The 19,183-nt window shown below is 28.2% G+C and overlaps 1 protein-coding gene across 1 annotated transcript; it reads right to left on the bottom strand.

Annotated features, from left to right (window-relative positions):
- Nucleotides 1-11,164: 11,164 nt before the first annotated feature.
- Nucleotides 11,165-11,842, bottom strand: LOC114743168 (MDIS1-interacting receptor like kinase 2-like). The gene has a single exon (XM_028931362.1). It carries the CDS (start codon nucleotides 11,840-11,842, stop codon nucleotides 11,165-11,167), a length of 678 nt encoding a protein of 225 aa, XP_028787195.1.
- Between the last annotated feature and the right edge of the window lie 7,341 nt (nucleotides 11,843-19,183).

Genomic DNA, 19,183 nt, shown 5'->3' on the forward strand with positions numbered 1-19,183 from the left:
TTTCGTTTCATTTGTTATTTACATTATTGATTAATTAATGCAATAATTAATATTAATACTAATTTAATTGCTTGTTCATTATAATAATTAAATTATGGAGATATTATTCATATTTTTAACTTACAATTCCTATATAGATTAGATATATATATTTATGTGGGTATGTGAGTTGGATTTAAAATGTGTGTTCGAATTGTGGTTGAATCATTTTCAAGCATGCTTGTATGATTTAGAGTCTTTCTCTTCAAGCATGCTTGTATTCTAATTACTGTTGCGGAATCTGCGAGTACTTTGTTTGTTTCAAACATGCTCGTAACTTATTTTAATGATTCAATAAAGTATTTTAATCACTTTCAAACCTGCTTGTGTGCCTTGTATTTGTTGTGGATGACAAGCGCTGGTGATGTGGGCTGAGGACATGATGATGATATTATATGACATAGTGACCACGTAATTTGCTTCTGCTTTGCATATAGTGATCGGTGTCTTGTAAGTCTCCACTGCTTGGCACATGGAACGAAGACTTCTAGGTCCCTCTTATGACATGTCACTGAATTTTAGGGGGAAAACCATTTTACAAGTATATATACCTTTTCTCAATTTTGAATTTGGCACATGTACATTTTTTATTAAATCACCATTTAACTTTGCTTTGTTAGCCATGTACTTTAAGAAACACAGTGAAAGGATCAATTAATGGAGGAAATAGCTAGATTTTGATTTCAATCGCAAGAAATATCCAACATCGTGTGTGACTGTGCATGTAGAAGAAATTATAAGCTAAACTTCCCGTAACTTACAAGTTGGGGCAACTTATATTTTCTCAGTGGAAGACTCCGAAATGTACAAGTGGAGGGGCCATTTTGATTACTGATAGACACATTTGGCCGTATTATGAGAGAGACTTCATTGTAATAGAATCAGTTCAAAGTGCATAATCTCAGTAGGCCACGATATAAAGAATAAACTACTACCTTTATTTTTTAGTCCTTTTTGTTTTTTGGCCTGAGACAAGAAACTACTGTTGAAAATGCAATTTAATGGCTAAATATATCATATTCTTAACTTTCATTGTTAAGTTTTTAATACCTACTTTACATAAACTATGAAATTACATCTAATTTTACTCTTCATGATATTAACTTTCACTATCAAAATAATGACTTTCAATGACAATTCTAAAAAGTCACTGCTAAAACTTGACTTTTAACAGCGACAATTTAAGTCACCACCAAAAATATGGCTTTTTATCGCGACAATTGAAATCACAACTAAATGGGTAAGTTTTAGCTGTGACTTTAGTTATTGTTATTGAAAGTCACACTTTTAAGTTGCCATAGAGAGTCACATTTTTAAGTTGCTGCTAAAAGTATGATTTTTCAAAACTAATTTTTCTTTCTTTACTAACAAATAAAATTTTTTGTTTAAATATAATATTTATTATCTCAAAATATTAAATGTATCATTTTATGATAAAAAAATAAAATAAGGTAATGATATTTCATTTTCATAGGATTTATGTTTAAATCAATGCTTTAATTAAAATGTATTATACATTTACAATTATATACCATATACTCCTATGGTCTTTAATATAGGACCTAATTTGAGAGTTGATATTAGTCTTATATATAAGACCTATTTTACATGTTTATCAATTTTTTTTCAATTAACCTCATTAATTTTTTCTAATAATGATTAAGTAGGAGAGGGAGGTAGAAAATTTAGAAAGATGCTTGGGTATTTTAGAAAAAAAATCATATTAACTAATTTAACTAATATTCTTAATCTACTCAAATTAGCTAATTAAGTCTTACATTAAGGAATGGAAGAGTATCTATTTAAATGTTTTTATTGTTTTAGTGTCTACTTAAAAATAATTATTCTACTAATTTGATAGATAAAGTTTAATACATTGTATGTATTTGTCTATATAAAATATAATTAACAAAATGAATTTCAACAATTTACTAATGATAAAAAAAAGAAGTGACTTTTAGTGCAACTTTTTAAAATCGTCATTTAAAATTTGAGTTTCAGTGACGACTTCCATTGTTACCGCTAAAAGTCACACTTTTAGCAGCAACTTTAGAAATTTTATTTTTTACAACTATTTTTTCTCACCAACAAATATAATTTTTTTGTTTAAATATAGAGTAATATTTAACATGACAAAAAAAAATTAAATGTATCATTTTTTGAGGAAAAAAATAAAGAAAGAATCCCACAAAAGGAAGCTTGAACTTACTAAATCCTAAATTTGGTGTGGTAACAATAGTTTGTCTGGTTTTAATAACACTAAATTTGTAAATAATAATAAATTTTTATTAAAATCCTTTATTTGATATTTAGTAATTTTAAACTTCTTTTTATGGGATCCTCACAAAAATAAAATAAGATTTAAATAATATAATTTGGCTGGTAAGAAATATAAATGATATAACTTAGTCTATATTTTTTTTTCATAAAAATTATATCATCATTAATAACCATAATGTAAAAACAATTATGAATAAAGTCGTTAAAATTATATAATTAATCTAAAATAAAAATAAATTTTAAATTGAGGAAAAATAGTACATGTCATCTATTCTATAATATTATAAATATTAATCTGTCAAACAATTTATTAATATATTAAATAGATGTTATTAATCAGTAAAATAACATTAAAATATATTAAATAAATAATATTAATTTATTAAAAAATAATATTATAAATATAATGTGAATATATATATATTAATATCATGTTTTATATTTTAATACACACACATTATGACATATACGTATACATTATATATTTATATATTAAAATTATATTATTTATTTCATATATATATGTATATAAATATTATACTATAAATAATACACACACACATTTGTGTGCAATATTGGCGTGATGATGTGGCACAATAAAATGGCACAACGAAAGGGTTGACATGTGGCCCGATGAGGTGGCGGTTGACATGTGGCGACATGTAGTGGTGGCGCTATTTTTCTTTAGTGACTCGCCGATGAAAGTATAGTATCAGTAATACCCGCTATCTATGGTGACGACTTTTTGTTATAGTTGAAAATCAAATTTTTTTTTGCAGTGCTTATAACAACATATTATAAGATATATTAAGGTATATTGAATCTGTACATTAAAACTTCACTTTCTTTAAAAGAACTCTTAACTTTTATAAAAATGATAGTTTTAAAAATAATCTGGTTATAATAAAAATGATAATTATTATAAATAAAGAAGAAATAAGGAAGAATCACACAGAAGAAGTGAGGATCAATAAGAGAGAGTATTTCTCATTCCATTCAAGAATACTCAATACATTATACATGGCCTCTATTTATAGATATAGCTTTACACCTTTGATAGGATCTACAGATTATATAATAATAGGAGATAATTGTGGGATATAGAGATAATTGGAGATATTAGATATTATAGGAGATAATGGGAGATATATGGACATACACAAAGATATTATTATATTCATAACACTCCCCCTTGGATGTCCAATATATATGAATGTGCCTCGTTAAAAAACTTCAATTAGAAAAAACCCTGTGGGATAAAAACCTAGCAAAAGAAAAAGAGTACATCATTCATTGATACACTATGCAATGCTGCCTCATTAAAAACCTTACTAGGAAAACCCAGTGGGACAAAACCATAGACAAGGAAAAAAGAGTACAGCGTGTATCAACTCCCCCTCTTGGCAACATCAGTTGACATTTTGGAGCCTGTAAAGTCTAATATAACGAATAACCCTTCCAAATATTGTAATGAGATAAAAACATCAAATATGAATTTCATAATCTTCTAAAAATTATGAGACAAATAGTCCTTTTATGGTTTACCCACATGTAGATCATACTATGATCTCTTGACATGAGGATCAAACAAAAATACTTTATTTATGTAGCGATTAAGATTAGTCTTGGGTACCTTCAAATAAAATAATATTACCTCCATGGCACCCTTAAAGTAACGAAGAATATTTTTAATTCCATTCCAACATCTTCATGTTGATAAAAAAAACTATCATGCTAATCAGCAAACGATATATCAGATTCTGTATGGCTAGATATATAAATGTTTCAGTGATACTAAGATATGGTACTTTTGGACCAAATGTTTATTTATTACGTTCTGGAGGTCTAAATCGATATTTAGTCCATATCTAAAGATCTTGCAACTAATGAAACATATAATAGATGTTGCTCATCCACATAATAGATGTGACTTATCTATGTGTATTCTTCTGAAAGGTTTCATGTCAAATTTGTTTCTTTAAGCAATTTACAACTATTGAAAACTCATCAGTAGTTCTGATATTATCATTATAAATAGTACTGATAACAAACTCATTTTGAATCTTTTCACAAACAGACAAGTTGGAATAAGTTTACATCATTCCTTCAGTTGATATTAACCACATATATCTTATATAGAGACTTACTTCAATGGTGTTCTTGAGAACATAATTGTATGCTTTTAGAAACTTAAATCCTTTAAGGATTTTCATACATTATGATCCATATCTATTCATGTATTGGATCATTTATATTTATACAAGGATTTGAATCCTTCTAGGATTCACATATAATTTCACTACATAGTGAGTAACTATATTTTCTAGACGCATATGAGATATTTTTATAAATTATCAAACTGCCAGATTGATAAGATACATAAAAATTTTAATTCACCACAAGATTTTATTTCTCTTTTCTTGTACAAATGCCCATTACACTTCAGGTGCTTGGGTTAGAAATACACAAATCTCCTGTTATAATGTGGTGTCTTTTCTTTTTTGTTGGCCAACCATTTTTCTGTCTGTATCTCATAACAGGTTTATATATAAGATCCTCACTTGATCATGTAATATCATCAATCAAATTATTGTCGACAATTTTATTTCTTTATCGGTTCTATTTTCTTTTATGACATAATATATCGAGATCTCTTTATTGCTTTCAGACACTTAAACCTCTTCGGGAGTCAAAGAATTATGTCTTAACCTCTTTTGCAATTCATGCCTCCTTAGTATGATCATCATGATCATTTGCTCCGTTTTCTTTTCTTTTGGAACCGATCATAATCTTATGCTTTTAGCATATCTTCAAGAATGGAAGCATTTTTAGCTGGAATACAAGAATTAAAAATTTTCATTTGGGTCAGTAATTACATCTAGCAGACATTAGTAATGTTTTATAAATGCAATACTTTATGAACTTCTAGTTCATACGACTATATTTGAGGATCTACATTTGATAGTGAAAGTGCATTCTGTGTGCTCTCTTTTCTAGCTATACATTTTCTCCCCCTCATATTGGAAATATACAATGTAGGTCTCTCAAATCCATAAATCTCTTTTAGAAACATTATTTTGTTTCATTTAGAGACAAACAAGAATAAGGAGGTTCTTATCCAACATTGATCCCAACTTACTTTTCATATCTATCTATGTGTATTATTACGGTGGAATAATAAATATTGCACATTCTAAGATGAAAAATGTCTGGCTCCTGACCAAAAGCCAATTATAATAGGAGAATTCGCAATATATTGTTGGCTTGATGTATTTATGTGCAAAAAATATATAAAATCAGTCATCCCAATACTCAAATGGGAATTCTGTTATCATAAACTTTGATCTAGTTACTTATGGAGGCTTTTACTAAGCATATAATCATTAGCAACGTGAGGAACAATCACTAGCAATCTCAACAAGAATCATATTGATTTCATAATCAAGAACTTATGTACTTAACGTAATTATCTGAACATATTTGCAAACTTCAGGTTGCAAGTTGATCATAAACACTTGTGACCATTTTATAGATGCATTTTTTACTTATAGAGTATTACTTTGGTCCACATGGTGTCTAAATGGGCCCATATATAAAGTTGATACATTATAAATCCATACGGATCCGATTTTGAGCATAGCTAGTGATGTTCTCTTTGAGAACAAACAACACATAAAAATTCTTGAATCATATATCATTTTTAAAGAATCTTCCGATTCTTTAATAAATGACAATACACATTTTTTATGATATTTTGCATTATTATGATCCGGGATGATCTGACTGGTTATGCCAAATTATGAATGCATAAACTTCTGGTTTATTGTAAAATTATTCTCAATTATTGGTAAACTTCTTGTTCCCATGTTATATTATTTATTTTTCTCCTTAATATTCCATAAGGAATATGTTATCAATTATGAATTTTATCTTCAGGATAATAAATTATAATATAGCTCTTCTAGAGCATTAGTTTTTATCTTTTACCCAAATAGTAGAAACCTGTGCACTCATGGAAGGTTGAGCGCTACTAGCTCTTCTGGAGCTTTTTTTTTTCAAAAAGAACATGAGATATAAGGAATGACATTAATATTAATAATAACAAATTCCATCCAACATGATTCACACTTGTATTTCAACAATCTCCCCCTCAAGTGTAAGTCATATAAATATATTTTTCTTATTTCTGTATTTCAAATACAATGAATAATATATAGTAAGCTAATAACATATCTTTAACTTGACAATCCAAATGCTTCCTGATTCATATATAATAATAGATTTCAATCCAATTGAGCTATTACCTTAAGACCCTTTGATAAGTACATATTCTAATATAAATGTTTATGGGTCATAATTTTTTATCATCAATTTCTTTTCTGCCCACAAAAATAATGGGGGGAACTACATTAGTTATTCAAGAACTATATCGATTTTGTTACTAGTTCTTCAGGAATTATATCAACATTTTGCTATTAGTTCTTCTGAAACTATATCAATCTTTTGTTATTAGTCCTTCTGGAACTATATCAATTTTTTGATTACATATAGTTTTTTTAAAAAAAATGCTATATATTGTTCTTCAAGAACTAAAATATATTATTATTTCACTATATGATATACTTCACTTTTTGTTATACTTTTTTTTTTCCAAAATATGAAGTATTTTTTTGAACAAAAAATATATATTTTCTCGATATTTCGTTATGCAAAAACTTTATTTCCTTGTATATATTATGTAACGCTTCAAAACTTATTCATAAATTTATAAATTCAACAAAAAAAAATCTATAAGGACTAAAATCAAACTATATAGTTAGGAAGATTTGAATTATAAGCCTTTAGGGCTATTTATAAGTTATTAGTCTTCAAGACTCTATATTGGAAATTATATATATTTTTAAAGATCATTTGTGTCACTTCATATTTAAATCATAAGCCTTCAGGGCTTTAAAAACATCATAAGTTATTATTTTCTTGTCATTCAATAACATGAGTGTAATGGCAGCTGGCCATTTAGTAATAAGAAAATTATAATATTAATAAATATCAAATTGAATGTCAAAAATATATGAGAATAAGATACAAATAAAACTTGAATTTCAAGCTAATTAAATGTAACATGAAATAAAGAAAAAAGTTAAACTCTTTTACCAATACATTCTTCACTATATAGTCATTAGTTTTTTGAGCTACATTATTTATAATTCTAATTCTTATAATTTTTCTTTTATAAACAAACCATATAATGATCATTCTCATAATCAAAACTATATGGTTTTAGGCCATTTAATAAAGAAAATAAAGATACATGGCATCTAGCTATTTAATTTCAAAATAAAAAAAATTAAAGATATATGGTTTTTGACCATAAGATAGAACTTTGATGTTATATGGCTTCAAGCCAATTAATAAAATAACAAAATTAAATATTTATGACTTCTAGTCATAAGATAGAAAATCAAAATTATATGAATGCGAACCATTTAATAAGATAAAAGAAAAATTAAATATATATAAATGGCTTTTGGTTATAAAATAGAAAATTCAACATGATATATAAAATAAAGAAAAATTATATATATATTGATATAACTTCTGGTCATAAAATAGAAAATACAAATTATATGGCTTCTAGCCTTTTAATGAGTAAAAAAAAATTCAAATATCTATGGCTTCTGGCCGTAAGATAGAAAATCAAATTTATATGGCAACTAGCCATTTAATAAGATAAAACAAAATTATATATATATGGCTTGTGGCCATAAAATAGAAAATTCAAATTACATGGCTTCTAGCTATTTAATGAGATAATAGTAATCAAATATATATAGCTTCTAGTCATAAAATGGAAAATTTATACCGAATTACTTCTAGTTATTTGATAAGATAAAATATCAAATATATATATGGCTTTTAGCCATAAGATAAAAACTCAAAGTTTTATAGTTTTTGGCTATAATATAGAAAATTAAAATCATATGGCTTTTAGTCATTTAATTTGAAAAGAATGAAAAATCTAAGTTATATGGCTTCTAGCCATTTAATTACAATGGGATAAAAACTTAGAATTATATGGTTTCTGGTCATTTAACTTTAGATGGTAAATCTTTACAGACACTGCTAGTATCTATTGGAACTTCGGGTTCCATCAAAATAGTAACATTAGGTCAATAAGAAATAGAGGGGAAAAAATCTCCAATCATAGCCATGGAACCCAATGTTTAAAACAACGGTAGATAATCCTTTTAATTCCATATAATGGTTTAGATTATCCTAGATAAATTGAATAGGAATACAGATACTCTGAAACATCATATATATGATATTCGAGGTATTTTTATTTGAATAGAGCAAATGATACTCTAGAAAAATAATAAAGACGATGCTCTAAAGTTATGATGGGGTAGAAAAGTATATCATATGCACCTTGGTTAGAACTTCGTGCTGATAACGTATTATGAATAAAGAAGAAATAGAGAAGAATCATATAGAGGAAGTGAGGATCAATAAGAGAGAGTATTTCTCATTCCATGCAAGAGTATTCAATACATTATACATGGCCTCTATTTATAGACACAGCTTTACACCTTTGATAGAATCTACAGATTACATAATAATAGGAGATAATTATGGGATATAGAGATAATGGGAGATATGAGAGATTATAGGAAATATAGGAGATAATGGGAGATATATAGACATCCACAAAGCTATTATTATATTCATAACAATAATTATTATTTTTTGCATTATATACATGTCAGTTTATCTAGTTAAATTGTTTGTGAGATAAAAAATAGATGGTTGTGAAAGTTGAGTATTTGTATGAATAATACTCCTCTGGTCTTATTTATATGACAGAGAGAGAATTTTTTTGGTCCTATTTTTCAGCATGAATGCACTATTTTGTCCTTAATTTATTATAGTGTAGGTAGTTATCTCTTTTGAAAGGTGCACATATTAAATATGGGTTAAGTTGAAAAAATTTTATATTTTAATGGAGAGTTAATGTATTTTAAGGTTTTTTTAGCTTGTGTGAAATATGGTAGAAGTGTCTTATAAATAGGACTAGAAGAGTATATTGTTTCAAATAAAAGTTGTTTTAAATGACATTAATAAAGTTGTGAAACTTAGTGAAAAGGTTGTCAATGCCATTAATAGTATAGGAAACGTAGCAAGTGCTGAAACATTTTCGACTAATTTGTAAATGGAGACCACTCTTGCTTGTGTGAATTTGGGAACCTCAATAGTTAGCTTAGCTTGTAGAAGATTTTTCTTCCTTTATTTCTTTTTTCTTGGCCCTTGATCAATGCAGATGTAGCAGCCTTGTATTTTCCCTTATATTCTAGTTGATATACCAAATGTAAGTAGTGTTGTTTGATTTGACCAGTATAGGAAAAATTATGGCTGCGTCTTTATGTCATTTGCCAGAAGGAAAAAGGTTTATATTCAATTTGATGACAAGTTTAAATGATTTTATTATTGGGATATACTACTTCCAGTCCTTAATATAAGAACTCATTTGATTTTTATTTTAGTTCTAAATATAAGACCTCAATTCACTTTATCTCTCATATTTATCCATTTTTTTCAATATAATAATAGTAGTTCTAGCTAATATACTTGATTGGCAAGGATATTTTAGAAAAGAAAATATATATTTATTACAAATAACGAACCTAATTAGTTTTTTTAATCTACTCAAATTAGTCAACTAGCTCTTATATTAAGGACCTGAGGGAGTACATATGTTTTGGCAAACTGTTGAGTCCTACTTCACTTTACACAGCTTGCCTTGTACATTGAATTCCTCCTCTAACTCTTCAAATTTCTAATTTACATAATGTTTGATGGCTGTTACGTGCGCTTATCTCATTCATTGGTTGAGGCATCAAAAGATGAATCCGATTCAATAGTCATCACTAGCCAGGGGATCTAGGAGGCTATATCTTGAGATCACTCATATATTTATGATGTGTTTGAAAAAAATAAGTTCTCCACTCTAAGAATACAAAATTGTTAAACAAATAAATTCTGAGTGACACATGCATAAATTAATTACACAATATTTAATTATTATCTTGAGATGGTTCTTATTCAGATTGTGAAACATCCTTACAACACAACACAAGTAGAGTAGGGGAATGCATTAAGTATTCAGAGGACGCATCACATATCACATAGTAATAATAGGATTTTGATTGAGATCTCCAACATAACTTATATGAAGCCATGGAATGGAACAAAAAATATGCGGTTTTGGCATGGCAAGCTTCCTTAAATACTTGCTCCATGATTGGGCGAGCACGTAGATTTTCATTCAAGCAAGTAGAAGCTATTCTTGCAATCAGCATCACCCTCTTAGCCACTGAGCCTTAAGGATAAGGTAGCCTTTAGTCTAACACTTGCTTCAAATCCAAATCATGAGCAACTATTTTTGGTGCTGCACTAGAAGATGTTGAGGAGAAACAAGAGATTATAAAATCTCTTGGATGCTTTACCATAATTATTTCCAAAACCAACACTCTAAAGCTATAAACGTCACATTTCTCGGTCACTTTCATTATGTAAACAAGTTCTATAACAAAACCAAAAATATTATCACGAAAAAAATATTGTGAATAATAAATTTTTAATTGTTAAAAAATGAAAACATGAAATATAACACCATACAAACTCAAAAGTAATGAAAATCATGTAACATAAAAGATTCTTAACTTGGAGCAACATAGCCAAAGGTGCCAGCAAATGAGGGGCATTGGTAGAATTTGGATACAAAAGTTTGGATTCCAAAGTTAGAGATGTGAGTCTCATAATTTGAGTCTAAAATAACATTTTTGCTTCATAGGTCACGATGAACTATTAGAGGTGAGCATCCATGATGAAGATAGTATGAAGCATTAGCCACCCCTTCAACAACTTTGATTGTTTTAGTCCAATCCAATGCAATTGCTTGTGTCTCTTCTCTTAGTATCTTGTCCAAATTGCCTCCTTCTAAGAATTCATAAACCAAAAAGGAGACCTTTGCATGCCAACAAAACCAATATAGCTTGATGATATTATGATGCCTAGTTTCTATCAACGCTCTAATCTCACTCATAAAAGCTTTGTGATAACACATATCCCTGTCTAGTCCTAAATGAGGCTTCTTCACAGCCACAACTTGACCTGTGGATAATTCTGCTTTATAGACACTTCCAGATCCTCTCTCCCTAATGAGATATTTTTTGATGAACTCCTTTGTGGCTTCAATAATGTTTCCATATACTAATTTCCCATCATCATAACTCCATATAGCAAACAAATTTTGAGTTTGCACTTCTCTTTTGTGACTTTCTGTTTTCCTTGCTTTGTGATGGAAAATAATATATGAAATCCCAGCAAAAAATGTTGCTAGCATCACAGCTCTCAAACTGAAGGATACAACATAGATCACCACTTTCCTACTCTTGGAATGGCTTGAGTCAAAATTTGTTGTTGGGCAAATTGATAAGCCTTTGTTGCCCTTCAATCTCTCCATTATAGCTCTACAAAAGGCTAAAATATTTGGAAGTGGACCTTCTAATTTATTGTGATATATGTCAACTATAGTCAAGCTTTTCAAGTCATCAAAAAATGATGGGATCTAGAGAAATTGTTACATGAGAGGTTCAACGTTTCCAATTGTTGTAGCTTTCCGAGCATTGCTAGGATTCTGCTGGTAAATGGGTTTCTACTAGGATCAAGAGACCAAAACTATTGCAGTCAGCCAAAACTAATGGGAATGCTGAAGAACTTATTTCCACTTGTTTTCAATTCCCATAATTTGGTCAACCCTCCCCCAATTGTTTTGGAATTAAGCCACTTAAGTGATTGTTAGCTAGACTTAATTGTTCAAGTTTCATTAACAATCTTATCTCAATAGGAATGTTTCTTGAAAGTTGATTGTTGCTTAGCCTAAGTTCACTCAATAATGACAAGCGACTCAATTCCTTTGGAATATTTCCTATGAAGTGATTTGATAAAAAAAAATCAAGTCGTTGTAACTTTGTTGCCTGACCTACTTATGGTCATATGTCCCCTGCTAAGTTATTATCATATATCTCAAGGTTTGTAAGGTTATGGCACTGCTCCCATGTGGGTGACAAGTGGCCATAAAGTGCACTGTTACTTAAATCAATATATTCCTAGTGTGCATATATACTGAAAGTTTCCGTGACATTCCCTGTAAGTTGATTACTGTCTAGCCTGACTCTGATAAGCCTAGAGCAATTCTTCAAACTTCTCAGAATTGGACAAGTGAATTGATTGTTATTTACAGAGATCTTTGTAAGTAATCCTCCAAGGCAAATGTCTTAAGGAAAATGACCTTTGAAATTGTTGCCTCCAAGTTGTAAGCTTTCTAATTTCCTAAAGGTTATTCATTTCTGGTGGAAGATTGCCACTAAGTTTGTTTTGAAGCAAATTTAGTATGGAGAGTTTAGTCAAGTTTCCAATGCTAGACGAAATAGATCCAAAAAGGTTGTTTTCATAAAGAAGGAGGTCACTTAGATTGATCAATTTCCCTATGGATAGTGGGATTGATCCCGATATGTTATTGCCTAACAATTGCAATGTTCTCAAAGAATAGAGTTCACCTATTTCCTGCGGAATTGACTCTGAGATTTGATTGGAATATAGATAAAGGTTTTTTAAACTGGACATGTTTCCGATAGCAGTAGGGATGCTACCAAAGAGATTGTTTCTTGACATCATTCCAATCTCATGAGGGATAGAACTAGTAAAGTGATTGGAATCTGATTGGAATCAAGATAAAGCTTTTGTAAAATGGATATATTTTCAATCTCATGGCCGATAGAACCAGTAAGCTGATTATGTCCAAGTGTTAGGAATTGGATGTTAATCAACCTACCAATTTGTGGAGGAATATGACCATAAAAGTAGTTGTCTTCAAGATGCAGACATAATAACTTGACTAAAGTTCCCATTGCCATTGGAATATAGCCAAAAAAAATTTTGTTTGCTAGGTCAACCCATGACAGTTTAGTCAAATTTCTTATAGCTTTAGGAATATGGCCACTAAAATGATTATGACGTAAGCCCAAAACACCAATCCTAGTCAACCATGTGATCTCATGTGGAAGTGCTCCAGAAAGATTGTTATGACCAAAAGAAAGAAAGGTGAGTGAGGAGTGATTGGCAATACATGTTTGAATGCTACCAGAGAACTCATTAAAGGAAAAATCTGTGGAACTAAGTTTGGAGAGTTGACTAATTTGGAGAGGGATGGTCCCATAAAATGAGTTATTTCGTATATCTAAGAATTGGAGATGGGACATAGATGAGAAATTGAGACTATCAAGCGTACCTCTAGTCCAAGATCTGGAAGAGATATATTGGAAATGGAGTTGAGCTCATTGCATGCAATTCCAACCCATTTACAAGGACGACTGCTGTTATCGTTCTATAAAGATAACACAGTTTGGCTTTGGTGGTCAAGGCTGACTTTCCGCTTGAGCAAATCATTTGCTTCACTGTTTAGTGATGAGGTCATGAAAGAGGAAATAGGAGATGGGAACAATTTTGAAAGGCCAACTAACAGCACCCACCAAAGTGTTAGCTTATCAGAAAATTGAGATTTTCTAATGGGGAACCCCATGGCCATGAAGGAAATTTTAAACGAATCGAGAATGGTGTAAATGCAATGCGTAGTGAGAGGTATATATAAGGAGATGAATTAACAGTCATTTATCCATTGACTTGACATTCCTAAAAACTACGCCTCTGCATGCATGCAAACCAGCTGCTTAAGATATTTAACGCAGTAAATTATTTATAATGATTCCGATTCATTTGCCAAAATAGCATATGATAGACAAACCAACAACATGCGTGACTGTACATGTAGTCAAGCTAATTGTGGACTTTTCTTGTGACTTGAAAGTTGGAGCAACTTATCGAGAAACCAGCCCAACGGCTAATCATGTTGCTATAGAAAACAAAAGTTAAAAACTTTGAAAAGTAGGAGTGGATGGACTGTTCTGATTTATGAGTTAGGGTGGCGGAGCCATTTTAGTTAACGATTGCAACATTTGGGCCATATTATGACTATGAGACCGACCTCATTCGAAGAGAAATTCTTGGAGGTTAACTTGTAAATTGCCAAAGTTTGAGCTGTAACTACCAAGTATCAATATTTGAAAAAAGTTGATTTATAATTTTAATAAGTTTATTTGTTATTAAATGGATTGTTTCATTGTCAATCAAACAAGTTTCTTATAAATAAGGAGAAAATAATACATTCATAGTAAAAATTTAATGAGGTAACTTATAAATAAAATTAAAAAAATATTTTTTTTATATCTTATACATAAGATCAGAGGAGTATAATTTTCACCAAACAAATCATATATAGAATTCTTCATTTTACAGTGGCATAACTGTGCATCCTTTTTTGTTGGCTTTTTTACTTCTTATCATATATTCTTATGTGTTTAAATTCAACATAAATTTACTTGTTAATAAATATTATAGTATGAAAGAATGCAATACTTAATTTACATGATATGAAAAGTATTATATATATTGGCACGAAAAAGTGTCATATATTTATTAATACTTAAATCTTTTAATAGATAAAAATATTTTATTTTTGCTAAAAAAAATCCTCAATTTGTTACAAATTTAATTTGATCCATTTGCCATTTGGGATCAAAATGAGCAATCTTAGTTACAAATTTAATTTATACGAAAACAATTAAAATTTAAATAAAACCAAACGAACCTAAAATTTGATCCTTCAAATGAACCCCTTAAAATTTATATTTCGCGGATCGATCCTAAACTTTGTGATTTGCTTACTCTTTTTTTTTTTTCTTGAAAAAAATTATCATATTATTTTAACTTGCTTTTTTGGCCTAGTATTTTAACTTTCTCTATTAAGTTTTCAATACAAATTTTCATATGGTCTGAAATCATATTTCATATTGATCTTCATGATATTAACTTTAAAATAATACTCTCCTGGTCCTATTCAATTACTAGTCACACAATATATCGAAAAATTATTTATGATAAATTCATATAAAAAACTAAACTAAAAATACACTCCCTACAATCTTGCATATAAAAACTAGTTCAGAAATTTGTTTTGATCTCAAATATAAAATCTCAATCCCCCCCCCAAATATTTAGCTAATCAAGCACTTCTCTTAAATTCCATTTACGTGTAGAAAGGACTGGCAAAAAGAAAAATTACGTGTAGAAAGGGAAGAAGAGAAACAGTGATGGTGCTCTAAGAAAGACTTGGTCTTCTGAGGCTTTATTTTCAGCTTGCGCCTTGGACGACTTGAAAAATAACTCTTGAAAGATGGAAAAATCAACTAATGTTTGTGGGAGTTAGGGGCTTTTTGAATTAATTGATGATCGATAGTACATCTCGAGAAAGTGATGCCCAAATCTGCACTTTTCTCATAGCTAAGTAATTATGTGTTCGCATTTTATTTGAATAATTAAGTTTAATCTACATATGAATTTTAAGGGGGAAACCATTTTACAAGTATATGTGCTTTTTCTCAATTTTGATGGCACATGTACATTTTTTATTTCTTTTTATTAAATCATCTTTTAACTTTGCTTTGTTAGCCATGTACTTTAAGAAACACAGTGAAAGGATCAATGGAGGAAATAGCTAGATTTTGATTTCAACCGCAAGAAATATCCAACATCGTGTGTGACTGTGCATGTAGAAGAAATTATAAGCTGACTGGGGACTTCCCATAACTTACAAGTTGGGGCAACTTATATTTTCTAAGTGGAAGACTTCGAAATGTGGAAGTGCAGGGGCCATTTACACATTTGAGCCGCATTATGAGAGGGACTTCATTCTAATATTCTAATAGAACCAGTTCAAAGTGCATAATCTCAGTAGGCCACAATATAAAGAATAAACTACTACCTTTATTTTTTACTCTTTTTTTTTTTTTTGGCCTCAGACAAGAAACTACTGTTGAAAATGTAATTTAATGGCTAATATATCATATTCGTAACTTTTTTTGTTAAGTTTTTAATACTTACTTTACATAAACTATGAAATTATATCTAATTTTAATCTTCATGATATTAACTTTCACTGCCAAAATATTGACTTTCAAATGACAATTCTAAAAAGTCGCTTCTGAAATTTGACTTTTAGCAGCGATAATTTAAGTTGTCACCGGAAATATAACTTTTTGTGGCGACAATTAGAATCGCACTTACATACATAAGTTTTAACTGTGACTTTAGTTGTCACTAGTGAAAGTCACACTTTTAAGTCGTCATTAAAAGTGTGACTTTTCAAAACTATTTTTTTTTCTTACTAGCAAATATAATTTTTATTTAAATATAATATTTAATATCTCAAAATACTAAATATATGAATTTATGATGAAAAAAATAATATAAGGTAATGATATTTCATTTTCATATGATTTATGTTTAAATCAATACTTTAATTAAAATGTATTGTACATTTACAATTGTATATTATATACTCCTCTGGTTCTTGATATATAATCTAATTTGAGGGTTAATATTAGTCTTATATGTAAGACATATTTTACATGTTTATCAATTTTTTTTCCAATTAACCCTATTAATATTTTCTCAACAATGATCAAGTAGGAGAGGGAAGTAGGAAATTTAGAAAGATGCTTGGTTATTTTAGAAAAAAAAATCATATTAACTAATTTAACTAACACCCTTAGTCTACTTAAATTAGTTAATTAAATCTTACACTAAAGAATAAAAGAGTATGTACATAAATGCTTCTATTGTTTTACTGTCTACTTAAAAACAATTGTTCCACTAATTTGATAGATAAAGTTTAATACATTGTATGTATTTGTCTATATAAAATATAATTGACAAAATGAGTTTCAACGATTTACAATGATCATAAGAAAGTGATTTTCAACAGTAATTTTTTAAAATCGTCATATAAAGTTTGAGTTTCAGTGACCACTTTAACTGTTATTGTTGAAAGTTACACTTTTAGTGGCGATTTTAGAGGTGTTAGTTTTTACAACTATTTTTTTCTCACCAACAAATATAGTTTTTTTGTTTAAATATAGAGTAATATCTAACATCTCAAAACATTAAATGTATCATTTTTTGATAAAAACATAAAGGAAGAATCCCACAAGAAGACGCTTGAAATTACTAAATCTTAAATCATGTTTGGTGACAATACTTTACTTGGTTTTAAGAACACTAAATTTGTAAATAACAACAAATCATGTATTTAAATCTTTTATTTGACATTTAGTAATTTTAAACTTCTTTTTATGAGATCCTCACAAAAATAAAATAAGGTAATGATATTCTGTTTTCATAATGTAGACTTATAATTAAAAATTTAAAATAATAAAAAATGATAATATAATATAAATTTTTTAAAATAAATTTTAAAAAAATTAGATAATTAACTAAAAGAAAAATAAATTATTACATCCATTTTTTTCAAAAAGAATATTCTAAATATTATATCAATATATAAATTAATATATGTGTGTGTTAACGTAAAAAACGTTGTGATGGGAATACACACAGATATATATATATATATATATATATATATTATATACGCAATGAGTTTTCATACTATCTTGAACTGTAAATATAAATAATATAATTTTGCTGCTACAAAAATATAAATAATATAACCTAATCTATATTTTTTTTCATAAAATTATATCATCATTAATAAGCATAATGTAAAAAAAAATTATGAATAAACTCTTTAAAATTATATAATTAATTTAAAATAAAAACAAATTTTAAAGTAAGGAAAAATAGTTCATGTCATCTAATCTATAATATTATAAATATTAATCTGTCAAACAATTTATTAATATATTAAATAGATATTATTAATCAGTAAAATAAAGTTAAAATATATTAAATAAATAATATTAATTTAATTACATTCATATTTTAATTTATTAAAAATATATTTTAAATATAATATGAATATATATATTAATATCCTATTTTATATTTTAATACACACACATTATAACATATACGTATACGTTATATATTTATATATTAAAATTATATTTATTTATATTCATATATATATGTGTATATAAATATTATACTATAAATAATATACACACATGTGTATGTAATATTTAACGATATATGTATATATATTTAATTTTATACCTCAAAAATGCAAAGTCCTTTAGGCAAGGCATTACGAGGAGAAAATATTGGGTTGATGATGTGGAACAATGAGGTGATGACTTTTTTGTCAAAGTCAATTTTTTTGTAGTATTTATCAAGATTCTAAAAACCGGACCAATAACTAAGATTGTAGGTCAAGAGTTAGTGGGTTAGATCGGAGTCAGACTGGGAATCAGACCGATATTAATTAATGTAATATATTTTCACACATATATATATGTTAGTTATTTTAAATAAAAATAAAGATAAAATATAAAAACAAATATCAAATAATAAATACATGTGACTTATTTTGTAACTATAATAATATGTATAAAATAAAGGATATATATTCCGAGAATTATATGTGGCAAATAAAACTCTATAATATAAATATTTATTAGACAAATCCATTTCCAATTTAATTTGTGGTTTCGTATCTCGTGTCGAAACTTAACCGTGTTGTTAGCAAACTATTTAATATATTATGAATATTAATTTAATATATTTCAAATTTTATTTTTGGGAAAATGACAAGAAAATGATTGTTGAATTCTGAAATGACAAAATGGGCATGTAAATTACTGAAATGACAAAATGGGCATGGGGTATCAATCTGGAATTTAGATAATTCGCCAAAAAGACTGAAATGCCCATGAATTAGTCTGAACTC

This window comes from Neltuma alba, unplaced genomic scaffold (genome assembly GCF_004799145.2).
Source record: "Neltuma alba isolate B1F8T4 unplaced genomic scaffold, ASM479914v2 tig00003967_pilon, whole genome shotgun sequence".
In the NCBI taxonomy this organism is placed as follows: Eukaryota; Viridiplantae; Streptophyta; class Magnoliopsida; order Fabales; family Fabaceae; genus Neltuma; species Neltuma alba.